This window comes from Lepisma saccharinum, chromosome 28, assembly GCF_977018435.1.
Source record: "Lepisma saccharinum chromosome 28, izLepSacc3.1, whole genome shotgun sequence".
Lineage (NCBI taxonomy): Eukaryota > Metazoa > Arthropoda > Insecta > Zygentoma > Lepismatidae > Lepisma > Lepisma saccharinum.
In genome coordinates, this window is record NC_139256.1 from 36,888,106 (window position 1) to 36,910,162 (window position 22,057).

General features: G+C 42.9%; 1 protein-coding gene across 1 annotated transcript in view; it reads right to left on the reverse strand.

Annotated features, from left to right (window-relative positions):
- LOC145980901 (CLIP-associating protein 1-B-like) overlaps positions 1 to 22,057 on the reverse strand; it is a gene marked incomplete at its 5' end in the record, with an annotated part of 43,830 nt that overhangs the window by 18,204 nt on the left and 3,569 nt on the right. Inside the window, 1 exon segment of the mRNA XM_083113985.1 lies at positions 16,730 to 16,743. Within this exon segment, the coding sequence (XP_082970111.1) occupies positions 16,730 to 16,743 (14 nt within the window).

The window sequence follows — 22,057 nt, forward strand, 5'->3', positions numbered from 1 at the left end:
CCTAACCTACTCAAACCTAACCTAACCTAACCTAACCTAACCTACTCTAACCTAACCTACTCTAACCTAACCTAACCTAACCTAACCTAACCTACTCAAACCTAACCTAACCTAACCTAACCTAACCTACTCTAACCTAACCTAACCTAACCTAACCTAACCTACTCTAACCTAACCTAACCTAACCTAACCTAACCTAACCTAACCTAACCTACTTTAACCTAACCTAACCTAACCTACTCAAACCTAACCTAACCTAACCTAACCTAACCTACTCTAACCTAACCTAACCTAACCTAACCTAACCCACCCTAACCTAACCTAGCCTAAAGCAAGGAGCTAATTGTACAATACTTGTACCTAATTGAGAGAGCCTTCTCGTAACTTACTTCATGCACAATTTATATGATTTTACAACTGTGAAAAGAAAGCATATGTGTTCTGTAAGCACACATTCATTCTTATTTTTCGAAGTTGAATGGAAGCACGTGTTTTTTACGTTCTCGTAATACTGACCTTGCCCCAGTGATTTTAAATTGCTTCCATCCGGTATTTTTTCTGTGCTATTTCCGCATGCACGTAACATTCGCTTTCAATAGACAGAAGGAGTTTTAGTATAGCAGGCTCCGAGTTTTACAATTTATTAAATTAAACAATAATTTATGTAAGAATATACTTGTACTTACCGAACACAAAATAATAAAAGCACATGTGAATCTTTGCGTGCGTTCATGTTATATGACGACTGAGTAAAAAATAATGTTGACTCCCCGAAAGATAAAAGTTCCTGGTTCGACATCAGATGCATGCAAATTTTATGTTTTGCTCTCCAAAATCTTGATTTCTATGTTTGTGCTATTTGCCATACAGCAGAGGAGAAGAGGGGAGAGGGCAGGGGAGGGGGTACTATTAGCGCCATCTATTAGCAAACAATAGAAATAAAAAAGTAGGGTCAAACTTTTTCAACACCCAAAAATTTTAAACGTCCTCGTTTAGTAATACGATCAGCAGAAGACGTTTGAAAGAGTACTCTTAGTCGAGAAAGCTAATTGCTAGGGCCCATATATTGCTAAAATGTTCTTTGATTTGCATATTTCTCATACCGCCATATGTTGTTCTAGTTGACTTCTTCCAAAAAATGCTAATTAGCGAGAGTTAATTAAGCAAGGCAAGTAAAAGAAGCAAATAGGACAATATGTGGCGGCGTGGAAATATGTAAAAATTCGACTCGATTCGAATTAAAATTGGAGGATATTTTGCATTTTTTTCCTATAATGTACAAAACATTTACCGTACATAATCTTTTCTATTTACAACAGTATAAAATAAGAGGAGTGTGTGACAATATCCATATTAATTAGGAAGGTATGTTGTATGCTAGGTTAGCTAATTGTGTCTTCACTGTATAGAGGAAAGATGGAAAAAGAGAGCTCTACAAAAACTAACGCTCTTAACAATATTGAACGCCCCCGAGAAAATTATATATAAATAAGGCATAAGCGCATTATCTGCTTTCATGTCAGATTTTACCGACCTGTGAGCTGTAGTGTTTAGGCGACAAGCGACGTGCTCTAATATGATACCGTTGACAATATTGAACGCCCCCGTGAAAATTATATATAAATAAGGCATAAGCGTATTATCTGCTTTCATGTCAGATTTTCCCGACCTATGAGCTGTAGTGTTTAGGCGACAAGCGGCTCGCTCAAATATGATACCGTTGACAATATTGAACGCCCCGTGAAAATTATATATAAATAAGGCATAAGCGTATTATCTGCTTTCATGTCAGATTTTACCGACCTGTGAGCTGTAGTGTTTAGGCGACAAGCGCCGCGCTCTAATATTATACCGTTGACAATATTGAACGCCCCGTGAAAATTATATATAAATAAGGCATAAACGCATTATCTGCTTTCATGTCAGATTTTCCCGACCTGTGAGCTGTAGTGTTTAGGCGACAAGCCACGTGCTCTAATATTATACCGTTGACAATATTGAACGCCCCGTGAAAATTATATATAAATAAGGCATAAGCGTATTATCTGCTTTCATGTCAGATTTTACCGACCTGTGAGCTGTAGTGTTTAGGCGACAAGCGGCTCGCTCAAATATTATACCGTTGACAATATTGAACGCCCCCGTGAAAATTATATATAAATAAGGCATAAGCGCATTATCTACTTTCATGTCAGATTTTACCGACCTGTGAGCTGTAGTGTTTAGGCGACAAGCAACGCACTCAAATATTATACCGTTGACAATATTGAACGCCCCCGAGAAAATTATATATAAATAAGGCATAAACGTATTATCTGCTTTCATGTCAGATTTTACCGACCTGTGAGCTGTAGTGTTTAGGCGACAAGCGGCTCGCTCAAATATTATACCGTTGACAATATTGAACGCCCCCCGTGAAAATTATATATAAATAAGGCATAAACGTATTATCTACTTTCATGTCAGATTTTACCGACCTGTGAGCTATAGTGTTTAGGCGACAAGCGCCGCGCTCTAATATGATACCGTTGACAATATTGAACGCCCCGAAAAAATTATATATAAATAAGGCATAAACGTATTATCTGCTTTCATGTCAGATTTTCCCGACCTGTGAGCTGTAGTGTTTAGGCGACAAGCGACGTGCTCTAATATGATACCGTTGACAATATTGAACGCCCCGAGAAAATTATATATAAATAAGGCATAAACGTATTATCTGCTTTCATGTCAGATTTTCCCGACCTGTGAGCTGTAGTGTTTAGGCGACAAGCGACGTGCTCTAATATAATACTGTTGACAATATTGAACGCCCCGAGAAAATTCTATATAAAATAACATACCTGAAAATTATATTCACAGTAGATTTATTTTTTGAGTTTTGTAATTACCCCAAGAAATTCTATATAAAATAACATACCTGAAAATTGTATTTACAGTAGATTGAATTCTTGAGTTTTTGTATTCGCACACAAGAAATTCTATATAAATAACATACCTGAAATTCTATTTACAGTAGATTGAATTTTTGAGTTTTGTAATCACTCCAAGAAATTCTATATAAAATAACATACCTGAAAATTGTGTCGCTATATACTAGACTTTTTGATTTCTGTGATTTTGGAGAAAACAATGGCATCCACCACGAGTTTCAATCGTAAAAATGATAAAACTGAATGTGTTACTTGTGGGAAGCTAATCTCAAGGAACAATTTATCGGTACACAGGGCAAGATGTAGCGAAACAGGTTCGAGAATTAATCGTTCGTTACCTTCTAAGCCATGTGCTCGATGCGGAAAGATGATCAGCATTACAAATTTAAGTAAACATCTCAAAATTTGCAAACCATCGACCGAACAAGGAACATTGAAAAGAAAAATCGATGATCCAGAAACGGAAGCTTCCACTTCCAAGCAAGTTAAATTATCGGATGAACGAAAACCAATTAGATCTGCATTCAACCGTCATATTCAGGATTTCTCTTTTACTTCGGAAGCAGGTCGTGATATTCTTAGTTTCTTGCGTGAAACGAAAATATCCGTGATAAATATTCTAAAAAATAAATTGGAAAATAATTCCATAAAAGTATACGTTGATCTATTTTCCGAATACGAAAAAGTCGATGGTACAACAAGTATTTTTTATCATCGTACAAAAAACCAGACTCTTTATTTGGCGGACGTCGAACATTTGGACAACTTCTATTATAAAGTTTCCAACGAGCTGGTTAAGAAACATGATGATTTCGAGGCTAAAGGGTCGGGATGGTCTCTATGTGGAAGTCCTCACACGTTAACTGTTTACGTGAACCGATTCTCGCCTCTTCGAGCTTCCAGCTACGTTCCTCTTCCACCGAACATTCAACACAAGAGGGCTGTGTTAAATATACAGAACAGCGATAACAAGTGTTTTCTCTGGTGTGTGTTGGCTGCACTGCATCCTGTTCATTGCAAAAATAATCCACAGTGGGTTGGACATTACAAACAATACGAGACCGACTTTCAAAGTGTAATGTCTGACATTGAATACCCGGTGACATTGTCGGATATAACAAAGTTCGAAAATCGTACAGGAAAACGCATCGCTATTAATGTGTATTCCTTCACGTCAGATAAATATCTCGTGCACCCCGTCAGGATAAGCGATATCGACGATGACGATGCCTGTGTAATAAATCTCCTTCTAATTTCCAACGAGGATGTTCATCACTATACGCTAATTCGTTCACTATCACGTTTGGTCAGAAGTCAATCAACCAAGTATGAACATTGCATCGAAGTTTGCCCGAGATGCCTAACCACGTTCGACGATCGAAAACAACTCGATTATCGAAATTACACCGGACGTCAAATTGCTCTGGAGAAACTTGCCGAACATAAAATTTATTGCGGCGACAACAGACCGGCTAGAATGTTGATGCCCGAAACGAACGAAGTCGAAGAATTCAAAATGCACAAGGCATTGTTGGAACATCCCGCAATCATCGTCGCAGATTTCGAGGCGTTCCTCAAACCACTCTCCTACTGCGAACCGGATCCTGAAATTTCCTCCACAACGCCGTACCAGCTTCATCAACCTAATAGTTTCGGCTATGTTGTTGTGCGACGTGATAAAATAAATGAAGCATATATATACCGCGGGCCAAATGTAATCGAACACTTCCTGGAAAAAATGGTGGAGGAGGTTGAGGTAATTGGTAGCGTACTGCTTACATCAAAACCGATGGCACCTTTAACTGAAAATGAACTTCAAAATTACAATTCCACTGAGGTGTGTCCGGTATGTGATCAAAGTTTCACTGATGAGAACAAAAAAATATTCCACCACGATCATTTCAGCGGAAACTACATAGGTGGAATTTGCAACACGTGCAATCTTAAAATCCAGAAACCTAAATTCATCCCCATATTCTTTCACAACGGAAGCGGATATGATTTTCACCACCTGGTGAGACATCTTGGCTACGATCCGAAACGTATAGGTGTCTTGGCCGAGAATGATGAACGTTACATTAGTCTCAGCAAGCAAGTGTCGATTCCGGGAACGAAAAATACAATCGAGATGCGCTTCCTGGATTCGTATAGATTTCTCTCTGCAAGTCTGGATGCTTTAGCGAACAAACTCACCGACGATCAATTTAAAATAACTAGAGCTAGTTTTCCCAACGTAGACATAGAACTCGTTAGACGTAAAGGGGTTTATCCTTACGAATATGTTAGTGATGGTTCTAAATTTAACGACGACGCTCTTCCACTTCCAAGAGAATTTTACAGCAGACTCAGAGAGAAAGGAATCGCGGACGAAGAATACCAACACGCGCAACTCATGTGGGAGAAATTAGAATGTACGACACTCGGAGACTACCACGACGCATACTTAAAACTGGACGTGACGATACTCGCGGATGTTTTTCAAGCGTTCAGGAAAACGGCAACGAATATTTATAAATTAGATCCAGCGTATTTCTACAGTCTACCGGGATTAGCGTGGTCGGCAATGTTATTCCAGACAAAGGTCAAGCTGGAACTGATATCGGACGTTGACATGTTGCTATTCATCGAAAGAGGGATACGAGGTGGAATGGTGCAATGCGTACAGAGACATGCGAAAGCTAATAACGTACACATGAAAGAAGATTACGATTCAAATCGAGCATCGAATTACATCTTCTACGCTGACGTTAATAATCTCTACGGACATGCCATGGTTCAGAAACTTCCTTACGGAGGATTCGAATGGTTAGATCCCACTTCGATAGATATTATTCATTTCGACGATAGCGAGTGTGGTTTCTTCGCAGAGGTAGATCTCCAATTCTCCGACCACCTGCACGACACGTTTTCGGATTTGCCTCCGACTCCCGAAATCAAATGTCCACCCGACTCGGTTCAAGACAAGCTTTTGTTAACATTGGACCCTAAACAGAGATACGTCGTCCACTACAAGAATCTCCGGTTTTTGATTGGGAAGGGTGTTCAGATAGTAAATGTTAGAAGAATACTAAAGTTTAAACATTCCACGTGGTTAAGACCTTACATAGAAACTAACACACAACATAGAACAGCTGCCACTTCCGATTTAGACAAGGACTTCTTTAAATTAATGAACAATGCGGTGTACGGAAAGACCATGGAGAATGTTAGAAAGCACGTAGACGTGAAATTAATTTCCGATAAGAATAAATGTCGGAAGTGGATAGCCGATCCTAGATTCAAGTCGAGAAAAATTTACAACGAGAATTTAGCACTTTTCAATCTACATATAAAATTGATGAAATTCAGAAAACCAATTTACGTTGGCGCAACGGTTCTCGACTTGTCGAAACTTTACATGTTCGAATTTCATTATGACGTGATGAAACCCTTCTACAATGATAAAATATCACTTTTGTACACGGACACCGACAGCTTCATTTACAGCATACAAACACCTAACCTCTATGAAGACATAAAAAATCCTTCCATGCTTGAGTATTTCGATACTTCTGCGTATCCTCAACCCAACAGATTTGGGATTCCATCCCTCAACAAAAAAGTCCTAGGTAAGGTGAAAGATGAATGTAACGGTGACATTATTGTCGAGTTCGCGGGTTTGCGTTCGAAGATGTATGCCATAAAAACAGAGAGTAGCGTCACGAAGAAAGCAAAAGGTGTGGGCAAAAATACGGTGGAGGACAAACTCACCTTCCACGATTACATCGATTGCCTTTACTCGCAATCGATGATACTAAGCATAGAACAAAGAATCCAGAGCGTCAACCATGTGATTACAACAAACGAAGTTAGGAAAATTGCCCTGGATCCCAACGACGACAAGAGGTGCGTCCTCGAGTGTGGTATTCACACATTGCCTTGGGGACATCGTCGTTTAGAAATAAATAAGAATTGCGCACAGTGCAAATAATTAGCACTCACCACCACACACAACAATTTTTACTAACTCAAAAAAAAACCTTTTGTTACTCAGTAAAAAAAACACTGACTGTCATTACAAAATAAAACTATGCTCGTATCCTTAAATAACCAGCATGCCTATGAACTTGTTCGGTTTCAAAAAACAGATCATCATGGAAGCCATACCAGATCATGAAGTCTTACCTTCCGTGTTACCTAAACTCAACGGTCTGTTGATCATTCACCTCAACAGCATTTGGACGAAACTGAATGACGATGTGGGCAAGATGTTTTATGTTTTTAATAACAATTTACATTTCTACGAAATTCCGATCGACGGGAAACTTCAAATCACCGTGAATCCGGAAAACGCAGGCGAAACCAAAATTTCTACCGGCAAGAACATTTTTCGAATCAAGCACGACAAGATGCTTTCTAACATTACGTACGATGTGTCTGCAGGAGATTATTTTTACATAGAACTCCTCGGAGATTACGACAAACTTATTCCTCTCTTCGTAGAATTACGAATCGTCTATCCTATTATAAATAACCGTTAACCAAAAATGCCTAACGATATTTTCGGCAACACCAAGCGTGTGGACCACGCAGAAGAGATTCTCATGTTGGACATTCGAATTAAGAAGTTGAGGACCGATTTGATCGCTTTGCAGGAAACCTTAAACAAAAGTTTAGAGTCGGAAATCGCTACGCTCCAAACGCAATGTCTCGACCCCATTCTGAAAATCGATTCCGAACTGAAAACGCTCATAAAAAATTATGTCGACGTACCTTCTTACGACAACGTTCAAAATATACAGTTGAGCGTGGATTCGCTTCAAAATGATTTGGCCAAATTACAGCAATTTCAATCGAAAAATGAAGATTTGGAAAAATTGAAACTCGAAATCGAAGAACGAACTTCCGCAATAGAAAAGAATTTCTCTGAACTTCAAACCGTCGTGAACGATATTGATGTAGAACGCTTGCATGTCGTTGTTTCCAAATTACAAGAAGAATTCACCAGCACGTTGGAAGAAATTAAATCCAAGTTGCAGACTTTGGAAGATACCATGACGAACCTACCATCGTCGGACGAACTGCAGGTCATCGGTAAAAGCGTCGCGAACATAAAAATTCAATTGGAGGCCTATCGAGATTTCGAACACATTCAAACCACCATCGCTACGCTTCAGGCGTCCTTGGAATTGATCAACGAAGAAATTAAAAATATTCACGCTGAAGCGAGAGCGTTGACGAGCATTCAAGACACGTTGAGCACGGTTCAGCAGAAGATCGAATATTTAGAAAATTTGAACGTCGAAACGAATCTCGCTCATTTTCATCACGTACTCGACAACATACAGGGTGACTTGGAATCGTTACGGACGAGCGTGCCTTCGAGCGAAGATTTGGAAAAATTGAAAACGGCGGTGACGGCACTATCCGATTCGGGCGACATCAAAAGTTCATTGAGCGATCTCGAGAGTAAAGTGGCCAATCTCCCCACCTCCAAAGAATTGCACGTTTTGAAAAGAAACATATCTCGAATGCTGAAACGACTGGAAACGGAAACGGCGAACGTGGAACAGATTCGAGACGAAATTAGTTCGCTGGTGTCGACGCTGCCCACTTCGCAGAGCGTAGCCGACCTTCACACGCAGCTTACAGAGATGCGAAGCATCGTGAACGATCTTACCGAGAAGAGCTCGAAATTGAATCAAGTCGAGAACCTTCAGAGCATCGTCGTCAACATCAGAGATCAAGTTGGAGTGCTGGAATCAACGCAGGAATCGACGCTGGCTTCTTTCGGTGCCAAGTTGCAAGAACTCAACGAAAGCTACAAGCAGTTGAACGTGGAAGTGAAAATCAAACCGTCGTTTTCTACCGTAACGGATACCATAGTCGAGCATTTGCTGCCCATCGAAAATAAACTCGGACAAGTTCACAGTAACCTCGTTAGCGTCGACACTAAATTCGCTAAACTGCATTCTCTGCAAGCCATCGAAATCAACAGCGTACCCAATCAACAGAGAATCTCCACGTTCGTCGAAGGTAACAAACTGTACATGTTGCATCCTTATCATCCGTACTACAAGTTTCTCCTCGATGGCACGATTCAGATAAACGAATTTTCGTACTGGTCTCACGGTAGAAAAGCTAGCGTTCCCACCATGACTTTGATATCGAATCGTGGTGTCCAGAAAGCAGGAAACATTCCTCTGGCACGCTGGAACGAAACGCGCAACATATATGAAATACACGAAGACGAAGATCTCACCGTTTTCGACGTGAGTGCCGGCGATAAGCTGATCATTCAAAACACGAGCGAAGTGCCACCTTCTTTGAATCCTATCACGCTTGTGCTTCTCTTGAAACGTAATCTCTAAACAAAAAATGTCTAGGCAAGCCATCGTCGAAGAATTGCATAAACCTGCACGCCGCAACTACGAACGTTTGGCTGTGGTAACCAAGGGCATCGACGACCTCTGGCAAAGTGACCTCGTGGAGATGAGTAGCGGCAATTTGAAAAACGTACATAAATTGAACAAGGGCAACAAGTACCTCCTCACCGTCATAGACACGTTTTCGAAATTCGCATGGGCTCTACCTTTGAAGGCAAAAACGGGAACGTGCGTCACGGAAGCATTCAAATTAATTTTTCGCAAAAGCGGTGGCAGACGACCACGGTTTCTGCAAACGGACAATGGTAAAGAATTTTACAACGCCGTATTCCAAAAGTTTATTCAAAAACATGGCATTCGACATTATTCGACCTTCAGTCACATCAAAGCCAGCATCGTGGAAAGATTCAATCGAACCTTGAAAACACACATGTGGAAACGATTCACGCTTCGGGGAAATTACAAATGGGTCGACATCCTGCCGGAACTCGTCGACACCTATAATGAAACGGTACACAGAACGATAGGCATGAAGCCAGCTGACGTTGCCAAGTCCGACGAGCAGCGTTTAATTTCTACAGTTTACTGTCCAAAATACACACCCACGACAAAAAAAGCTAAATACAAAATTGGAGACCAGGTGAGGATCAGCAAATTCAAACGCACCTTCGAGAAGGGGTTCACAAAAAATTGGAGCACGGAACTCTTTACGGTGGTTCGAGTTCTACCTGGAAACCGACACACGTATATAATAAAAGATAGTAGCGGCGAGATTTTGAAAGGAAGATTTTACGAAGAGGAACTCTCTAAAACAAAACACCCCGACACGTACCTCATCGAGAAAGTATTGCGTAGGAAAGGTGACAAACTTTTGGTCAAATGGCTGGGACTTCCGGAAAAGAGTTGGATCGACGCGGACGAAGTGATCTTGTGAGTACGTGGAACGTGGTGAAGCGTCTACCGGATCCGGAAAGTCAAACGAGAAAGAAAAAGAACGGCGAGTTGCTTCCCGACAGCATCCGCTGTCTGATCGTAGGTCCTTCGGGGTGTGGGAAAACGACACTGCTCGTGGACAATTTTCTCCTCGCACCGAATTGGTTAGATTGGAAGAACAGGCACCTGTACGTGTTCTCGAAAAGTTTGGAGCAATCCAAATACCAGCAACTGATGAAACTGTACGATGGTCTGGACATTGCAACGTTTGCCTCGGAAATAAAACCACTCGACGATTGTCGTGAAAATTCAGTTGTTGTGTTCGACGACGCCATCCTGGAAAATCAAAATGAAATTCGCAACTTTTTCACGCAAGGTCGTCACAAAGGAATGGATTGTTTTTACCTAGCTCAAACGTTTTCCAAAATTCCAAAACAGTTAGTGCGCGACAACGCCAATTTCATATGTTTGTTTCGTCAAGATCACACCAACCTCAAGCACGCGTACGATGACTACGTAGGCGGAGACATGAACTACAATCAATTTTCGGAAGGCTGCTCTACTTGCTGGAACGGTGACGATTTCGGATTCGCGACGATCGACATGACGAGGAAACCCAACGACGGAAAATACAGAAACAAAATCAACGACTTTCTAAACGTTGCAACGTTGTGAGAAACGACGTATATAAATAACGTCATGACGAAACGAAAAATCGAAGACGAAAATCTCAAGCTTCGCGATTACCTCGCGAAACGCTTCAAAGGTTGGAAATCCGAGAATCGCGGATTCTACGAAGAGAAGAAACGTCAGGATCAACCCGTGATCGATGCCATCAGCAGTCTAGGTAAAGAAATTAAAAGTGTCACGGAACAAAATAAAAATTTGATCAATGAACTCGTACCGCTCGCAGCTAAAAGTTACGCTGTACCCACACCCATTTCGAGCATTCCTTCGACGCCGTTCGAACTGAAGGATGCACCGGCACGACGTCGAGCTATTGGTAGCACGTCGTCGTCTTCGGATAAAATCGAGTTGGGACCTTTGGCACGAGACTACCTGAGCACGGGGAAATTCGACAAGGATGAAGTGTTCGGATTGTATCCCAGCATGGAAACCAGCGAGGGTGGTGGTGTGGTGTGGAAGATTGGGAAATCGAAGGTGACCTTCGAAGGCAACGACATTAAAGTCAATTTAGGCGACAAGGATAGTTGGAACAGGTATCCGGGTACGGTGGGACTGTGGGAACTCGTCGCCAAAAAGCAGCCGAAAGATTACACCGACGAAGATTACCAAAGTTACAAGGAAATTCTGATCATGACGGATGCCTTGTACCAGAACAACGACGCCTCGCAGAATAGGGTGAAATCGAGCAGCGGCGAGAAGTACAGGAATCTCATCAAACCGATTTGGAACCAGGTCAAAACAGGCAGCGGCGTCAAACGCTACAACACGTTACCCAAAGAATTTGTTTGGGTGGACGACGTTAGGAAACTCGTGGATCGATTGTTGGTGATAGCCGGCGAAGAGAATGCAGGTAACCGTAATTTCTACAACGAGAAGGTTGGCATCGTGGACATGATCAGCACGAAACTTTCCAACTTCATCGTGAACGACGACAAGGGCATAGGTTACCTGATCAAAATCATCAACACGCTGCCTCCGAAATTCTGGAACGTGGCCGAAGGAAAAGGACTCGTGAACGACATCATCAACAAGTTACCTTTCGAGATGCATCTACCTGGCTACCAGTACTGCGGACCGGGTACCAAACTCGAGAAAAGATTGGAGAGAGGAGACAAGGGTGTGAATCCGTTGGACGCGGCATGCAAAGATCACGACATCGCCTACAACACCACGCAGACGGATCTGGACGCACGTCACGAAGCAGACAAAAAATTGGAACATGCAGCTTTCGAAAGGTTCGTGAGCAGAGACGCATCGCTGGGTGAACGGGTCGCCGCACTGGGTACCACCATCGCCATGAACACAAAACAAAAATTGGGGTGGGGTATATAAATAACATACCGTAAAAAAAAAAACTTGATATATAAATAACACACATCGTAAAAAAATAATCTTCGGTATATATAAATAACACACATCGTGAAAAAAAAGCAATTAAATTTCTCTCTAACACTTTGAAATTTTTCTTGATATGACAACTGAAAAAATAAGCGATCTCCAAGCATTAAAACAAATGCTAAATTTGTCAGTCGAGTATGTAAAAATTCAGGAATTGGAAGTCGACAAACCTTACACGATAACTTCCGGTTCAATCGTTTCTACCCAGTATGGTCCCAAGGTACGCCTGTTGCTCAACGCACAATACAGTCTATTTTTACCAGATCGATATGCTAACATGTTATCCGACGAGAAGCTATCTATTTTAATCGAGAACAAAACTCGAATCGTGTACAAGGGGACAAAGGAACTTCTTGGCAAGAAAACGAAACACGTAATAGAATTTGTGTAACGACTGCGAGGCCTTGAAAATATATAAATAACATACCGTAAAAAAACTACACAAAAAAAATCTCAGAATATATATATAAATAACATACCGTGAAAATAACACATAGAGCATCAACATGAAGCCCAAGGGTGTCGTGTACCAGATACCATACTCCAATCTTAAAAATCTAGGTGCCCTCGATGGGTTACTCACCAAGAAACAACGCGAGAAGAAACGTTCTTGCTTGTCGAAAGGACATGGAATGAAATTGCTGCTCAGCACACCTCAATTGAAAAGATTGCAGCGTTCGCGGAAACAGCAAAAGGTCGGAGGTTTCATATTCAGCATCCCGGCCATCCTGGCAGCATTGGGGGCTGTTGGAAGTTTGGCTGGCGGAAGTGCCGCCATCGCGAAAACCGTCATCGACTCGAAGAAGAACAAGGCCGAGTTGGAAGAACAGAAACGTCACAACCTGGCCATGGAGAAGAAAAAGGGGAAGGGCGTGATGAGAAAGTTTAAAAAAAAGAAACAGAAGCACTCACCAACCGAGACATTGAATCTCTGATCGAACCGTTACAAATCAAACACTTCAGAGGAGTTTTCATGTCCGACTCGTTACCTTCAACCGTGAAAAAAAAAGAATGCGGAGTAGTCAACTTGGACGGTCAAGAAAATCCCGGCACGCATTGGATATGTTACCACAAAAATGATGATAAAGCATTCGTTTTCGATTCTTTCGGAGGTGTTCCACCTACAAATTTAGTCTATTATCTGAAAACGAACAAAACCTCCATATACTACAACGACGAACGCATTCAAAATTTCGGAGACGTGAACTGCGGTCATCTCTGCCTCTCCGTGCTCGCGTTTCTCTCTAAAATAAATAACCCTACGATCGAGGATTTCCAGAAAGCATTGTGGAACCTCAAACAGCATCACTAGGATGGGCGTGTTCCATCTCACGAGCGAATCTTCAATCTTGAAACTCACGCTGCACGACGACATCGTCTATCCTAAATCCGTGGCTCTGCGTGCATTCTACAGCATGTACCTCATACCTAACGTCACCCAGCACAACAACAAAATTAGCGTCGGAAGCGAACACATCGTCGTCACGCCAGGCCAATACAATCTTTCCACTTTGCAAGCTCAATTACCCAAAGGCACATATCTTTCTCAAAATTCGGTCACGCACAGAGTGGAAATCCTATCCGCGACGGAGACCGTGGACCTGGGCACCATGGGAGAACTTTTAGGTTTCGAGAACAACACCAAACTCGAAGCTGGCATCAAGCACGTAGCAACCAACATTCCTAAATTCTTGGCCATAGAGACTCTGAACGTACACTGCAACGTGGCCGAAGGTATGATCACGAAATCCTCGGACGGTTTACTGGGAAGTCACAAGCAGACGGGAATCATAGCCACTTTCAAACCAAGTTCCGAGTTCATGGAACCGATCATCTACACGCCCTCTTCGCCGATCTATTTTCCAGTATGTCGCAACCGCATAGACGACATAGAGTTGGTGGTGACGAACGAGAAAGGAGACGTGGTGGATTTCGCAGGTGCCACTACCACTGCCATCGTGGAGATCAACGTATAATAAATAACCATACATGTAAAATGGAGCAAATCGAAAGTTACGAATTGCAATCTTTCCCTCCCAACCGTCGCACGTTCGCCAATCTGAACGAGGCGAACAGGGAGATCGAATACGACGTGGACGTAGGCGACGGGTTTATTCATCCTCACAGAGCGGACCTCTACCTTCAATTCGACGTGGTGAAGAAAGAAAGCGGAGACGCGTTTCCTGCAGCAGCAAACTTGATACTCGTGGACAACTTCGTGCCTCACCTGTTCTCGCAGGTGGAGGTGAGGAAACACAACACCGTCATCGACAGAATAGATTATCCAGGCATCACGTCGACGGCGGTGGGAACTTTGAAATTATCCAAAACGGACGCAGCGTACTACCAGGCCGGGGGATTCGAAGCCGGGGCCAAAATATCGACGAGAAGTCACACGGTGCTCTTTCCCATGCGTCTGCTGCCTGGTTTCTTCTCGGACTACAAGGAGATCATGTGGAAGGGAGGACTGAGGGTCACGTTTCGAAGAGCGACCAACGACAACGACGCACTGATGCGATACGCTACTTTGGGTCCGGACGGCACCACGCCGATAGCCAACACTCTACCCGAAGCGGCGAAATGCGTCATCCGGAGCATGGAATTGAGAATGCCGGTGGTGGAATACGAAACAAACTACGCCCTCAAGTACAAAGCGGAGATCTTGAAAAGTCCGCAGGTGTTGATTCACTTTCACGGTTACCAGTGCGTGCAGAAGATGGCGTCGGGAAGTCACATGGAATTCGACGTGACGACGCAGTTCAACAACATACAGTTCGACATGCCAGATTTCGTCGTAGTGCTTTTTCAGACCGGGCGCGATAACAATCAGGAGAAAGATTCCAGCAAGTTCGACGACTGCAAGATCAAGAACGTTTATCTGAAGAATGGACGTAACGAAGTGTTCCCGCGTGAGAATTACAACCTCGACGTAACCAAAGACGATTACCTCAAACTTTACGAAGCGTTTTCGGCTTACAAACGCGTGACCGAGGGAAGCGTGGACATGTACTACACGCCCAGCGAGTTCAAAGCACGGAGACCCATGACCGTCATCAACACATCTAAGAGAAAGAAGGTTGTGGTCAACGATCGAACCAACATCAAGGTCGTCTGCGAGTTCCACGATGCCTTGCCCGAGGATACCCTATGCAGCGTCATCCTGATTGCAGAGAAGTCCTTCGCCTACGACGTGAAGAACGAGAGGGTCACGGAGCAGTTTTAAATTCATAAAAAATTGCCACATACTAAAAATCAACATCCAACACATTTTAGGTTATATAAAATTTGTGAAAACCTTATAATACTGAAATATTAAAACAAACGGAGTCCCCCCTGTAGGTTAGTTCGGTGCGTAAATAAAAAAAATGATAGGTTAAGTTATATCACTTAGGATCGTAAAAAAAAAAGATAGGTTAAGTTGTATCACGTAACATCGTGATATACCTACCAAGTATAAATGGAAAAAATGAGTGCGGTGAAAATTTGTACTAAAACATCGCTAAACGCTATAACATCGACAAAAAATTGTCAAAATATGTCAAAAAGTGATATTCGATTGATAAAAAAAGAGGATACCTACAAAATATGATCCTCAAATAATGACGTTCAAACAGTACCTAAATAAAAAAAATGATAGGTTAAGTTATATCACTTAGGATCGTAAAAAAATTAAATAATCGTAAAAAAAGGATAGGTTAAGTTGTATCACGTAACATCATGATATACCTACCAAGTACGAGTGGGGGAAAAATGAGTATGGTGAAAATTTGTACTAAAACATCGCTAAACGCTAAAACATCGACAAAAAATTGTCAAAGTATGTCAAAAAGTGATATTCAATTGGTAAAAAAAGACCATACCTACTAAGTACTATTTTGAAACGCTCAATATGCACTACTTCCACACTTGAGCAATAGGCATGTTGAGAATTTTTCAGAAAGTATGAACCCCTCTCATACTTTCCGAAAAATTTTCGAGGGCATTTTTTACAAAAATCTTGGATTAGACGGGGTTCCACACTTGAGCAAAAAGCTCATATGGGCATGTTGAGCAAGTTTTAAGTGTAGCAAATCTGCTTGAGGGGGGTTCATACTTTCCTGTCCTGTCCGTACCGTAAATCATACTACTTATGACGTCAAGAATGAAAGAGTAACTGAACAGTTTTAGATACAAAAAAAAATTTAAAAAAATAGCACACAATAAGAAATGTGGAATTTTATATACACAAGTACAAACTACAATAAGCAGTTTCCCAGAAGTTTAATTTTGCTGTGCCATGCATGCATGTAATCGAGGAAGTGGAAGTAAATTAAAATTGTTTTTTTCGCATTGCCTATTACTTTTTGTTGCACTCTGGGCAGGCCTTACTAGTTTGGAGGCGATAGTGGCCCCACGGAAGTGTATGGACCCCACATTCAAGAATACACCTCTTGTCGTCGTGTGCATCCAGAGCAACTTTCCTGACAATATTAGTTGTAAGCACATGATCGACGCTTTGGATACGATGCTCTTTTTGTAGAATGGGCGATTTTGTTCTGAGGCACTCGAGGTAATCCTCAAACTTGAGGTGCTCCCGAACCACTTGCCTGCTTACACCCTTTGCCTTTTTTGTTACTGAACCCTCAGCCCGGATCGCATAGGCTTTGGCACGAAGTCCAGCAAACTCCACAATCACATCCCCGTCTTTCTCGTCCTTGAGTTTACCGGGTATTTTTTTGTTCCGGGGCAGAATTCCATACCGGTTTAGCTGGGGATAGCCCGATGTGTCGAAGAGCTTGACAAGAGCTGGAACTTTGGCTATATCACCATATGCATCGGCCGTGCGAACATGGTACACCAAGCTGTCTGTGTCTGTGTAGAGGAGCGAGATATTGTGGTTGTAGTGTGCACGTAGTATGCCGTAATATGTCTCGAACATGCACAACTTGCTCAGATCCAAAACTGCAGCTCCCACATAGATGGGCTTGTTGAGTAGCACCTTGCCCCGGTTCATGTGAATCAGAGACATCTGTTCGTTGTAAATTGTTCGAGACCTGAACAGCGGGCTTGCAACAAGTCGACGACACTGTGTTTTCTTCGTCACCAACCTCACATCAACGCGATTTCGCACATTCTCCATGGTCTTCCCAAATACCGCATTGTTCATTAATTTGAAAAAATCGCGATCAAGTTCCGAAGTGGCAGCAGTGCGATGGTTGGTGTTCAGTTCGATGTACGGCTTCAACCATGGAGACTGCCTGAACAAGAGCACGTGGTAAACTGCTTTGACCGAGACCCCTTGCTGCATTAACCACTGGAGGTTCCGGTAGTGTAGCACATAACGCTTTTTGGGCTCCAAGTCCATGACGAGCTTCGGTTGATCCGAGCCAGGTGGACACTTCAATTCCGGAGCAGGCGAAAGGTCACAGAATGTATCCTGCAGCTTCTCGGGGAAGTCAAGGTCCACCTCGACGAAGAACCCATGTTCTGAATCGTCGAAGCTTTCGATGTCGAAGTTGGAGGGGTCAGCCCACTCAAACTGTCCTGTTGGGAGTGGCTGCATCATGGAGTGCCCGTAAAGATTATTCACGTCAGTGTACATGATGTAGCTTGATGGTTGGGAGGGGTCGTAACCAGTGGCCATGTGGTGATTGTTGGCGTGTGCGAAGCGTTGCGACACTTGGACCATGCCGCCCCGGATAGCTCTCTCGATGAAAAGCATGATATCATTATCGGAGATAAGTGAAAGTTTAACTTTAGTCAGCAGGAGCATGGCCGACCATGCCAGTCCAGGAAGGCTGTAAAAATATACAGGGTCCAGGTTGTAAATATTTATCGCAGTCGCCCGAAACGCCTGGAACACATCGGCAAGAAGCGTCACATCAAGCTTCAGGTATGCATCGTGGTAATCACCGAAAGTTCGGCAACCCAACTTCACCCACATAGACTGAGCATGCTTGTACTCCTCGTCGGTAATACCTGAACCTCTCAGCTGGCTGTAGAACTTATCCTGGGGAGGCAGCAACTCTTCTTCGAACTTGGAAGGGTCTGTGACGTATTCGTAGGGGTAGACCCCTTTACGCCTGATGAGTGCGACATCTAAGTTCGGGAAACTTGATGTAGTAATGGCTAGTTGGTCGTCTCTGAGCTTCCCAGCAAGAGCATCGAGGCTTGCCTGGAGGAACCTCAGAGAGTCGAGGAACCGAAGCTCGATGCTGTTGCTTGAGTTGGGGATCGGCACCCACTTGCTGATGCTAATATAACGCTCCTCGTTCTGTGCCAGGACATTGATTCTCGCATTGTCGTACCCTAGATGTGTGACCAAGTGATGGAAATCATATCCCGAGCCATTGTGAAAAAAGACCGGTATGAAGCGCGGGTCCCTGGCTCTCAAGTTACATCTGTTGCACCACGGGCCAATGTAGCTTCCGGTCCCATAATGGTCATGGTGGTGGACCTTTTTGTTATCGTCAGTGAAGACCGAGTTGCAAACAGGACAATTTAGAGCCATTTCGTGCTGATGCTTGTTTTTGGGAGACAGAGGCAGCATGGGCTTGGGGGCCAACAGCACCTTCCCTATCTTGATGGCTTCCTGTTGCATTCTCTCCAGGAAGTGTTTGGCCGGGTCGGGACCGCGATACACATAGGGCTCGGAGGCAATATGTTGGTCTCGCCACACCACAACATAGGAGTAACTCGAGGCCTCGTGGATTTGGAAAGGAATGGTAGACGATGTTTCGGGGTTGGGCTCGCAGTTAGACAGAGGTTGAAGAAAGGCCTCGAAGTCTGCTACAATATAGGCAGGATGCTTCACCATAGCACTGTGCATGCGAAAGCACTCTACTGCACCAGGTTCGGGCAGGATAATTCGTGCAGGCTTGTTGGTACCACAATAGAGCATGTGGCGAGCTAGCTTCTCAGCAGCAATGTTGGGACCTCTGATGCGCCGGTAATCCTGCTGTTCTCGATTATTAAATGTAGCCAAGCACCTGCGACACACCTCGACGTGGCGACTATCACTGCTCCGTTGGGTCGAAACAAGCCGAGAGAGGGAACGGATAAGAGTGTAATGGTGATGGGTTTCATCCTTGATGAGCAGGAGGTTGATTTCTCGTACCTCGTTGTTGTTGCTCACGTTGCTCACCCGGATGGGGTGGACCTCATTTTCGTTCTCGGTGAGACCGTAAACATTGATGGCTAATTGCAGGCCCAACAAGTCACGAGCACTAACCTCAAACTTGCGAATATGCGAGACTTCTACAGGGTAGGCAATCCCGGCCATTGCATCCTCCAGTTCCGACTCATACTGCGTGTAGTGGTTAACACGGCGTGGACTGTTTTCCCTAGGTATAGGGTGCAATGCTGCCAGCACCGACCAGAGGAAGCATTTGGTGTCTTTGTTCTGAATATTGAGAACAGCTTTCCTTGCTTCAACCTCGGGTGGCAGGGCAATATAGCTAGACCCTGCCAGTGGCAGGGACTTGCTAAGTTTCAGACGAAGTTCGTGGGGGTCGCCACACAGCGAACCGCCCGAGCCTTTAGCCTGATGCTCCTCGTGCTTTGCCACAAACTCCTCGACAAACTTGTCGTAGATGCTGTCGAGGTCAGTGACATCTGCCTGATCCAGTGTTTTTGCTTTTGTCGCAAGGAAGAATTTATATATTTCATCAGACGGTTTCTTATACTTGCAGCATAACACAGCATAGAATTTAGTGGAGTATGTAGCCAATGCATCGTTGAGGATGGATATTATCTTAGCTCGCTCGCTCTCCAGAAAACTACGCACATCGCATGAGCTGTCTGATGTTATGTTAAAGTCTTCTAATAAATGCTCAAACGCAAACCGGTCTGCTTTCTTCGCCAGCTTGACGCGTTTGGCAGGTGGCGATGCATCGAGGGAGGTTACTTCTACCTTTCGCTTGGAAGGTTGCGGTAGAGATGTTCCAGTGCTCTTGCAAGTAAGCTGGTGTCGCTTGAAGTTGTCAATAGAAAAATTTATTCCACACTTAGAGCACAGTTTGGTCGCACATATTCGCTTTCCCGGCACACAAGTACGACAGTGCCTTTGAAAATGTTCACTTGACATAGCAATTTGGCACGTAGGGCAATTTTTTACAGAACGCATAATGCAGAGATTTTTTGGGGGTATGTTATTTAATATCCAATGCTGTGCAATGCAAAATATAATTGTTCACTTTTTTTTAAATATTTTCTATAACCTTATTTGGGTTTTTCTACCAAATTATATGCTTCTAGTCTCCTATACAATACAATATACGTACAATATTGTCAACGTAGGGCAATTTTTTACAGAACGCATAATGCAGAGATTTTTTGGGGGTATGTTATTTAATACCTAATGCTGTGCAATGCAAAATATAATTGTTTATTTTTTTTAACTATTTTCTATGACCTTACTTGGTTTTTTTTTTTTCGCCAAATTATATGCTTCTAGTCTCCTATACAATACAATATACGTACAATATTGTCAACAGTATCATATTTGAGCAGGCCGCTTGTCACCTAAACACTACAGCTCACAGGTTGGTAAAATCTGACATGAAAGCAGATAATACGCTTATGCCTTATTTATATGTAATTTTCACGGGCGTACAATATTTGTCAACAGTATCATATTTGAGCGGGTCGCTTGTCACCTAAACACTACAGCTCACAGGTTGGTAAAATCTGACATGAAAGCAGATAATACGCTTATGCCTTATTTATATATAATTTTCACGGGCGTACAATATTGTCAACAGTATCATATTTGAGCAGGTCGCTTGTCACCTAAACACTACAGCTCACAGGTTGGTAAAATCTGACATGAAACCAGATAATACGCTTAACTCTTCCCTCTCTTTCTCTCCTCTCTCTTTTTTTTGTAAAAAGCTGTAGGTAGGCTGTCGGTTGTTTAACTCTTCCCTCTCTCTCTCCTCTCTCTTTTTTTTTGTAAAAAGCCATGGCAAAAGTACCAGTAGGTTGGCAACCTTGCTTTAGGTTAGGTTAGACAAAAAAAAAGCTGTAGGTGGGCTGTCGGTTGTTTAACTCTTCCATCTCTCTCTCTCTCTCCTCTCTCTTTTTTGTAAAAAGTTATGGCAAAAATACCAGTAGGTTAGCAACCTTGCTTTATGCACTGTAAGGCAAGCCTCAAGCAAGGTTGCCAGCTCCTTGCTTTAGGCTAGGTTAGACCTGGTTAGGTTAGGTTAGGTTAGGTTAGGTTAGGTTAGGTTAGGTTAGGTTAGAGTAGGTTAGGTTAGGTTAGGTTAGAGTAGGTTAGGTTAGGTTAGGTTAGGTTAGGTTAGGGTGGGTTAGGTTAGGTCAGGTTAGGTTAGGTTAGAGTAGGTTAGGTTAGGTTAGGTTAGGTTAGAGTAGGTTAGGTTAGGTTAGGTTAGGTTAGAGTAGGTTAGGTTAGGTTAGGTTAGGTTAGGTTAGGGTGGGTTAGGTTAGGTTAGGTTAGGTTAGGTTAGAGTAGGTTAGGTTAGGTTAGGTTAGGTTAGGTTAGGTTAGAGTAGGTTAGGTTAGGTTAGGTTAGGTTAGGTTAGGTTAGGTTAGGGTGGGTTAGGTTAGGTTAGGTTAGGTTAGGTTAGCCAGTGAAAGATCATATAGTAGAATTTTTGTAGAGTGTGTTGGCAACACCGACGAGCATCAAATAATGATTTCAAGCCTCAAATAATAATTTCGATCCTCAAAAAAAGGAACATCCAATAAAATTGCCAAATATAAAAAGGGGGCAATAAACCCCCCCCTCATAAAAAGCTA